Raw genomic sequence first — 8,959 nt, forward strand, 5'->3', positions numbered from 1 at the left:
AAACGCTGACAAGCGGAAGAAATGAATTTGGCGGGAAAATACTGCCAAGCGGAAGAAATGAAATTTGGCGGGAAAATAGTATTGGGCAGAAAATGCGAGAAAATGGCTGTTGGCTGTGTCCTTGTATCTTTCCGCCACTTAGGCACGCGCCCGTTGACACAACCGCTTGCATTAAAGCTGGTCCCCCCTCCCCCTCCTCTACCTCTCTCTCTGTCTCTCCCGGTCCTGTCTGAGGTGCCGTCCCACCTACGCCCTCTATAGTTGGCCGCTCGTCCCCGCCACCATGGCGCACCAAGACACGCAGAAAAATGCCCAGCCCAAAACAGGTGCGTAGGGCCCTTGCCGTCCGTTCAAGACGCTGTGGCGTGGGTCCGAGGAGTGCGGGATGCAGGGGCCTGGCCGTGTCGGTGTTGGCCGCAATCCGAGTCAACTCGGAGACGGAATGATGCAACCGCGGTGTAAACATGGCGACCCCTGACTACTCATGGCCGTGTCTGCAGTTGTTCTAGATGTGCCCGACGCCAAGGCGCAGGCGCCCGTGGGCCTGGAGGAGGCGCTGGAGATCACAGGTGAGGTCCGCGGGTCGTGTGTTTCGAGTAAAGATGGACACGCGGCCGTTGTGTACAGTGTGACACTTTGCCTCGTGGTTTGTAGGTTATGGCAGGTTCAACAACAAACTACTGGTGGGGCTGTGGCTGGCCATGGCGGTGCAGAACTTCGTGGGCTCGGACATCGCGTACTCCCTGCCCGCCGCCGAGTGCGACCTCAACCTCACCACCTTGGAGAAGGGGCAGATCAACGCGGCCATGTACGTGGGTGAGTAACATCGAAAGCGCAAAAAAAAAAAAAAAAAATCAAGATTGGTTTTTGAACCCGCACCGCTCGGCGCAGGCATGATGCTGACGGCCTTCGTGTGGGGCGCGCTCTCGGACATGCTGGGCCGGAAGTCGCTGCTGCTGACGGCCTACTTCGCGCTGGCGGCCACGGCCACCTTCCAGGCCTTCGTGTCGTCATCGTTGATCTTCATTATCTGCAGGGTCGTCCTCGGCGCGCTGTGAGTTGTTGTCTCTTTCCGAAAAAAAAAATACATACACTTGATCGGTATTCGAACCCCGGCCTTTCTGTCACAGCCTCATCGGGCCGGCCAGCATCGCGCTCACCTTCGCCGGGGAGCTGCTGGGGCCGCAGTACCGCTCCAAGGTGTTCATGTGGTCGGGCGTGATGCAGGCCATTTCGGGCACCGCGCACGCCGGTCAGTTGCACCCGGAGCCCCGCGTCCCGGAGCACGTCCTACAGTGTGTAACCCTTGACCCGTTCGGCCCGCAGGCCTGGCGATGTGGGTCATCCCGCTGCAGTTTGACCTGCTGCGCTCGTGGCGCGCCTTCATGCTGGTCACGGCCCTGACCAGCCTCTGCGCGGGGCTCTTCATCCTGCTGCTGCCCGAGTCCCCCAAGTACCTGGCCGCGCGCGGACGCCCCGACGACGCGCTGCGCGTGCTGGCCGGCATCTTCGCCGAGAACACGCGCCTGCCCGCCGCCACGTACCCCGTCAAGACGCTGCAGCTCAAGAACCTGCGGAACAGCGACGAACCGGCCAACCCGTTCCTGGCCATCGTCCACCAGTTCGGCAAGCTCTGCCGCAAGCCCTTCCTCGTGCCGCTCGGCTTCGTGCTCGCCATGCAGCCCCTCATCCTGTTCTGGTGGGTGCAGGCAGGCCGCCATGCCTAGTCGGGTTGCAAGTCTTGGTGCGTTGTGAGTGTCAGATTCCGCCTTGCCCGCAGCCAGAACACGATCCGCATGTGGGTGCCGCAGATGTTCGCGCAGATGGACCGCGACGCGGCCCTGGGGGTGACGGGCCGCGAAGTCTGCAGCGTCCTGGAGGACGACAGGCCGTCCGTCGGCGGCAACGCCACCCTCACCCTGGCGGACTGCGACTCGGTGAGTACCACCATCGCCAAGGCGCTTACAGCGTAGCGAGACCGCCAGTTTGCAATGTGTGTGTGCGGCAGTACTCCGTGGACGCCAGCGTGTACCTCAACTCCATCATCATCATGAGCTGCAGGGCGGGCTTCCAGTTGGCTGCCAGCTTCATCATCCGGCCCGTCGGCGCCAAGGCCGTGCTGAGTAAGGCTCGTTCCTCACCCCCACACCCGTAGCTCGACCTGGATTGTTTCTGACGTGGCTGTCTGGCAGTAACGACGCTGTCGGTGGCCGGCTCCATGCTGGTGGCGTGGCCCTGGGCCAACACCCCGGCCCTCGTGCTCGCCGTGGCCTGCATCTTCGAGGGCTGCGCCAACACGGCCTTCACCACCGTGCTCAACATCATCGTCGAACTGTTTCCGACCGGCGTCAGGTAACCTCACCCTCCCCCCGCCGGGCGGTGACGGTTCGGTCTGACGGCCTCGTCGTGTTCCAGATCGTCCGCCTTCAGCCTGTCCAACTTCTCGGGCCGCTCGGGCTCCATGGTGGGCAACGTGGTGATCCCCATGCTGTTCGTCTCCAACTGCTCCCTGGCCTTCTGGATCGGTGCCGTCACCTTCTACGGTGCGTACCGCCTGCGAGTGTGTCAGATTATGCTGCCGCCACCGCACTAAGGCTGTCGTTGTGCTTTACAGTGTGCGCGCTGACGGCCATGTTCAAGCCCAAGCCCGCCTTCACGCCGACGCCCTCCACGGGGCTGGCGGACAGGATCCACACGGCCAACGAGGCGCGACGCCGCCACACCAAGTGATGGCCGCCAACGCCGAAAACGGCCGCGCCGCCAGAGACTGAACCCCTTCAACCGGGCGGAGCGCGGAGCGTGCGTTGTCTGTGCGGGTGCGTCGTCGCTTCGGAGTCGGACCCTGTTAAAGACTGACCGTTTTTGTACTTAATTTAGGAATACAAAGTGCCGCTTTCCTGCGCCGTGTGGCTTGCTGACTCTCTTCACCGCGACGGTCGCGTCATTCCGCACCGCGCTCGCGTCGCTGTCTCTCTCGCACCCCGACGGCGCGCCCCGCGAGTGCGAGAGGGACAGAGCGAAGGGAGCAGGGTTTGGGATCAGCCAACGTGCCAGGGCAAACACGTTGCGCAAGCCGGTGGGTAACGCGGGTACCGCGACGCCATGGCGACGCAGCGCACAGCGATTCCGGAGCGTCGCTCTGTCTCTCTCGCCTGTTACGGGACGCCCCGTGAGTGCGAGAGGGGCGGAGAGACGAGTCGACACTTGCCGACTCACGGCGGCGCGCACAACAGCCAGGCTGGTTTTTATCGTGAGGCTGTCTGCGTGCCACCAGCATGGGGCCGGGGAGCGCCGGGCGGGCGGGCACGCCCGTCGAGCAGCCGTGCTCGCCGGCTGGAGGGCCTCCAGTTTGCAGGCGCTAGGCGAGGCGAGCAGCGTCGGACTCTCTTAGCAGCGTAGCAGCGCGGATGAGAGGAGGAACTTTGTGGTGAAAGGAAAGAAAGAAACAAAGAGAGTGAAATGGTTTGTCTTATCTTTATTATCACGACGAGGACTTACGCTAAGTTACAGGAAGCACGCCTAACCTGTGCACGCACACACTCATTCACACGCTCACACACTGTCGCTGGCTCACGCACGCGTGCAGCGACTAGCCCCTGGCGGTCCTGCCGGCGGGTCTGCCGTCGTCCAGGGTGCCGGCCTGCAGCGCCTTGGCGCACTGGTCGCGCAGCACGTACTTCTGGATCTTGCCGGAGAGCGTCCGCGGGAAGTCGGCCACGACGAGGCAGTAGCGGGGCAGCTTGTAGGCGGCCATGGCGTCGCCGCAGAAGTGGCGCAGCTCGGCCGCCGAGAGGGTCTCGACGCCGTGCCGCAGGCGCACGCACGCGCACACTTCCTCGCCGAGCCGCTCGTCCGGGACGCCCACCACCTCGGCCTCCAGCACGTCGGGGTGGTCGGCCAGCACGTCCTCCACCTCCTTGGGGTAGATGTTCTCGCCGCCGCGGATGATCATGTCCTTGATGCGGCCCTGGATGCGCCCGTACCCGTTCTCCTCCAGGACGAACTTGTCCCTGCAAGAGAAGACAACTCTCCCTCAGTGGAAAATCTTCATTAAATTTGTTTCGTTTAAACGTTGGTTGTTTTCTTTTTCTTACCCTGTCCGGAACCAGCCGTGCTGAATGGCCTTGGCCGTGGCCTCGTCGTCGTTGAAGTAGCCGTCCATGACGAGGTAGCCGCGGATCATGAGCTCGCCCGGCGTGCCGAAGGGCACCGTGTCTCCGTTCTCGTCCACCACCTTCACCTGGAAATGCAGAGTGCAAATGCAAAACACTTGCACACAGCGAGCACACAGCGAGCGCGGCCGGCCCACTGTGTGGCCTCGGCCTGCCTCCTCACCTCGGCGTGCTCGGTGACGCTGCCCACCGTCTGGGCCATGCAGTCCGCGGAGTCGCCCTCCTTGCCCAGGAACACGAGGGCGGAGACCTCGGAGAGGCCGTACCCATTCTGCAAGAAAGCAAACGGGGTTTTCGTTATTGTTCGGCAGGTCACCAGCGTGGCGCGGGGAGGGGGAGACACCCACACTGATCCTCTTGACGCCGAGCGTGGAGACCATGCGCTTGGCGAGCTGCGGCGTGATGGGCGCGCCGGCGATCATGGCCACGTCGGCGCCGACGGCCACCCCCTTCTCCTGGACGAGGCGCGCCAGGTCCACGTACATGGTGGGCGTGCCCATGAGCACGGAGCAGCCCTCCTGCTGCATGGCCTCGAGGGAGCGGTGCGCGCTGAAGGCGGGCGCGGGCAGCACGGAGGCGGTGCCGAAGTGCAGGGTGGGCATGAGGGCGATGACGGTGCCGAAGGCGTGGAACAGCGGCACTTGCAGGCACACTCTGTGGGACTAGAGGCGGCAGCGCGTCAGCGTCGCGGCGGCGATACCCCGCGTGCGCTCTAGTGCCGGGGTATCGCCGGCCGCCACTCACCTCGTGCAGGCCCAGCCTCTTGCCGGTGAGGAACGAGTTGTTGACGACGCCGCGGTGCGTGATGAGGATCGCCTTGGGCTTCCCGGTGGTGCCCTGCCGACGTTAGTTGGACGGTTAGAGGGAAGGTTGGCTTGGCTTTGCCGCTCCCACCGCCTCACTCGGACCACGCTTACCGAAGACATCTGGATGCAGGCCACGCTGTCGGGGCTGATGCTCCACTGCTGCTCCTCAATGTCCCGGACGCGCTCCTCGGACACGGAGGCCATGACCTCGGAGAAGCACAGCGCACCCCTGCAGCAGGAAACAGGTAGACGTCAGTGTCACGCGCTGGCAGGCCGCGGGGGCGCGGGGACGGCTGTACGCACGGTAAGGGCTGGTCGGACATGGTGACGACGGCCTTGAGGTCGGGCAGCGCCTCGGAGCGCACGGCGTCGCCGTGGCACTGCCGCAGCTCGGGCACCAGGGCGCAGAGGACGTCGTGCAGGGGTTGGCCGCGGTTCTCCACGCCGGCCACCACCACGGACGCCCTGGACAGCTTCAAGCAGTGCGCCAGCTCGGACTCGCGATACTGAGGGTTCAGGTCCACCTGCGGCAGGGACCGGGGTCAGGACACTGTAAAGCACACTGTCAAGTCGGTGCTTCGCACTGCTGCTTACCGAGACGAGCCCCGCGCGGGCGACGGCGAGCTTGGCGACGACCCACCTCCAGGAGTTGCCGGCCCAGATGGCGACGCGGTCGCCGCGCCGCAGCCCCAGCCCCAGCAGCCCGGCGGCCAGCTGGTCGGCCTGCAGGAGGACAAGGAGACCATGAGCGTCAAGTCGGACCGCCACCCCCACCAGCGCGGACGGCGGACTCTGACCCGGTGCTGCAGCTGCTGGAAGTTGAGGCGCACGCCCTCCTGCATGCAGACGAGTGCCTCGTTCTGGCCGTGGGCGCGCGCCGCGTGCGCCGTGAGCTGGCCGAGCGTGGCGTACAGCAGCGGCTGCTCGCCGACCTGGTGCCAGTAGCTGGGCGCGGGCGCGCCGGCCGCGCAGGGCGCCTCCATGGTGGACGTGGGCGGGGACCCCGCCGCGAACCCGTCCGGGCCGGCGCTCATCAGCCTGCTGACAAACACCACAGTTAACGCGTAACGCGTCGTTTTTTTTCGGGAGGGTGGGGGAGCCCCATTCCAACGCGTCTCCAACCCAAACAATGCCATTCACACGTGTGCGTCCTGGGACCCAAACAAACATTCCGGCCCGGTTGGGATTCCGTCAAGCAGTTAAAGCTTTTTTGCCGCGGCATCCTCGAGGGACAAGGCGAAAACAAGTCGATACTATATGGCCGTTCTCACCACGTGGGACCAAGGGTCGCCAAACCCCTAACGGGCAGCGTGGCGGCGCGTCGACGCCACGGCCTGCGCGACGTGAACCGCGACGTGAACCTGGCCGTCGACAGGGCGTGGGTCGGCGACACGGCCGACGCGGCGCCGCACCGCAGCGCGGACGCCACACACGCGCTTAACGACATGCTTGGGCTGCCTGGCTGCCTGGGGCTGGCCGGGACGCGGCACACTGATAGACCACCAGCAGACTAGCAGCCCCAGCAGGCTTGCCGCCAGGCTTGCCGTCAGGGCGCCGACGGCAGGCCGAGTCCGGAACGGTGCTTTGTCGCTCTGTCTCTCACACTCATTTGGCCTTCCCTACGGCTGAGAGAGAGAGAGACAGAACGACAGACAAACCGCTGTTGAGAGTCAGCCGGTCGCGAGCCGCGGGCTCCCTGACCCCACCGACCCCCAGTGGCCCTCGGCCTCGGTACCGCGGGTCGGTGGAAACAGGAGCCGCCAACCCGAACCAAACCCGATTGGCCGACGGTTCGCCTCGCCGGGCGGCATGGCGACCAGAGAGTCGGCGCGCTGCTTTTAACATCGCTCTATATGGTGGCACAGCTCTGTCAATAGGACATGTTTGGCGAGCCCTGCCGCCCCGGCGCGGCGCCTGCTCCTGCGCCGAGACACTGTACTGTCGAGGCAGTAATCTGTCCTTCCCTCCCACTCACTGTTGGGGGCCGAGTCCTATTCTCACATGCTTCTAAAAGCGCTTGCCACGAGGTGCAGTTCGCTGTGCGCTTCCCCTCCTATCTGCCCGGGAGATAGTGTCGGTGTCGTACAGTAGTCGCCCGGCCCGGCCCGGCCGGCGCAGTGGTTTGAAAAAGCGCGCCGCTGCTGCGTGGAGAGATTACGGCCCTACCAACCCCACGACCACAAAAAAGGCCTGACTAAAATTAAATCACCGTCGCAGTCAAAGATAGACGAGTAAGGGTGTTGCGAAAAATAGAGCGGATTGACTAGGCTCTGGACGTCTTTGTTGGTTGATGTTGGGATGAAAAAGCTTTTGAACGTGGCGTGTAGTGGTACACACATTGTCAACAGTAGCAGACAGAAAGCAGAAGACAGAACCAAAACGCTGTGAAACGACAACAAACTGTTAGTGTCAGCTCGATTCGATTGGAAACTTTATTTCACGGAGAGCCGGCTGTACCTTATTTACTCGCGCGTTCGGCTTTGCCTTTGACTCTGAGTACTTAGACCGTACTTAAGGAGGTGTAGTGCGATTAACCTTTGTGCCCTATGCTCAGTGCCTGCTGACTCAACAGTTATCAGCTTGTGTTATCAGCCCCGGCGTCTATCAACAACTTGACTCGACATTTGGGAATTGGTCAGTCTACTGTGCTGCTCCGTCCGGCTTCATCATGGTCTGTACTTGTGCCTTGAAATTAAGTTACAAACAATTTAGGTTAAGGTTCTGTATGAGCCACCCATCCATTGTCTCTCAGTTGGCAATTAAGTCTCTGTTTCTCATTTTTACAGGCTGATCCCAATGACAAAAAGCGCCGTGCTCCTCCTGCTCTGCGCATCCTGTTGGACTTGGATGTTGCCGTCACAAATAAGTTTTGTGCAGCGGTAACTCGTGCTGCCCCTCATTTGCTTCAAAGGAAACATCACAAAGTGTTGGAGGTTAATTTCTTTGTCTTTCTGGCTTTGTAAATGAATGAATGAAGCACTTCATTCCTCTCATTATAGACTTGTATTATAGACTCGGTCAATTGTCATTGTATTCCCACGTCGCTTGCTTTCAGATTTCCTGCCATGGCGTCCCCTGGCTTGTTGGCTGGGTTGCTTACATGCTGTTGACCACGGACCCCTCCTTGTACCAATTGCAGGCCAATTTTTTGTATGGTAAGTTGTTATTCATCACTATGAAATTTTTCACTGAGATGGCGACAACACTACTAAATCTTTAACTTATTCTTCTGTCACACAGGGCTCTTGTTGGACGTCATAGCTATCACTGTGATCAAAGCATTCGTTCGACGTCGAAGACCAGCTGGCAATGAGTCTGACATGTTCATGACTGTGGGGCCGGACAAGTTTTCTTTCCCATCTGGGCATGCAAGCAGAGCAGTCTTCATAAGTCACTTCTTCATCTATTATCTTGAATTGTCTTTGCTTGCTTTGCCCTTGGTAGCATGGTCTGCAAGTGTGTGTGTTTCTAGAGTTTTGTTGCGACGTCACCATGTGTTTGATGTCATTTGCGGAGCTCTCTTGGGAATAGTTGAAAGCCTATTCGTGTTTTACTTTTGGCTGGGCCAGGATACCTGTTTGTGGATCATTTCAATCTTCACTTCATAGTCACAGTATATTTCTAGATGATAAATCTCTTAATATTCCTCTCTGACATGTGATCTCATAGCTTGAACTGTGTTAAAAGATAGAAGTCATAAATTCCTTGTATTACGAAAGAACTTCTGTGATTCTGAAGTATTTTAATTATATTTTCACAGCAAACTATTAAACGGGCTTTGAGAGAGTATTTTTGTATTAGCATAAACGGGAAAACAACAGTCTTACCTCAAGAGATACTGACAATTTGTTCAAAACAAAATGTTTCTCTAAAAATAAATCGTCTTCCCTTCTTGATTGTCAATGTTTTGGTCGTGTCAATTTTACTGAATCCACATTCCCACCAAGAGCGCGAGTATTTGCGGCCCTCGCTCCTAATCTC

General features: G+C 60.2%; 3 protein-coding genes across 3 annotated transcripts; 2 read left to right on the top strand and 1 right to left on the bottom strand.

Annotated features, from left to right (window-relative positions):
- Positions 1-170: 170 nt before the first annotated feature.
- On the top strand, positions 171-2,903 carry LOC117647111 (arabinose-proton symporter-like). Its single transcript, XM_034388636.1, has 11 exons — positions 171-326; positions 501-569; positions 655-816; positions 892-1,054; positions 1,131-1,252; positions 1,327-1,699; positions 1,781-1,937; positions 2,009-2,123; positions 2,193-2,352; positions 2,416-2,543; positions 2,615-2,903. Exons 1-11 carry the CDS (start codon positions 284-286, stop codon positions 2,728-2,730), a joined length of 1,608 nt encoding a protein of 535 aa, XP_034244527.1. The 5' UTR covers positions 171-283; the 3' UTR covers positions 2,731-2,903.
- A 552-nt stretch (positions 2,904-3,455) lies between these two features.
- Positions 3,456-5,961, bottom strand: LOC117647365 (medium-chain acyl-CoA ligase ACSF2, mitochondrial-like). Its single transcript, XM_034389088.1, has 9 exons — positions 5,844-5,961; positions 5,573-5,790; positions 5,282-5,502; positions 5,090-5,207; positions 4,917-5,009; positions 4,520-4,834; positions 4,336-4,443; positions 4,095-4,240; positions 3,456-4,010 (listed from the first exon to the last, which is right to left on the bottom strand). The coding sequence occupies exons 1-9, from the start codon at positions 5,959-5,961 to the stop codon at positions 3,590-3,592; spliced, it is 1,758 nt and encodes a 585-aa protein (XP_034244979.1). The 3' UTR covers positions 3,456-3,589.
- Positions 5,962-7,183: 1,222 nt separating this feature from the next.
- On the top strand, positions 7,184-8,881 carry LOC117647112 (phospholipid phosphatase 6-like). Its single transcript, XM_034388637.1, has 5 exons — positions 7,184-7,209; positions 7,533-7,649; positions 7,765-7,911; positions 8,034-8,133; positions 8,219-8,881. Exons 2-5 carry the CDS (start codon positions 7,647-7,649, stop codon positions 8,584-8,586), a joined length of 618 nt encoding a protein of 205 aa, XP_034244528.1. The 5' UTR covers positions 7,184-7,209; positions 7,533-7,646; the 3' UTR covers positions 8,587-8,881.
- Positions 8,882-8,959: the final 78 nt, after the last annotated feature.

This window comes from Thrips palmi, unplaced genomic scaffold (genome assembly GCF_012932325.1).
Source record: "Thrips palmi isolate BJ-2018 unplaced genomic scaffold, TpBJ-2018v1 HiC_scaffold_2, whole genome shotgun sequence".
In the NCBI taxonomy this organism is placed as follows: Eukaryota; Metazoa; Arthropoda; class Insecta; order Thysanoptera; family Thripidae; genus Thrips; species Thrips palmi.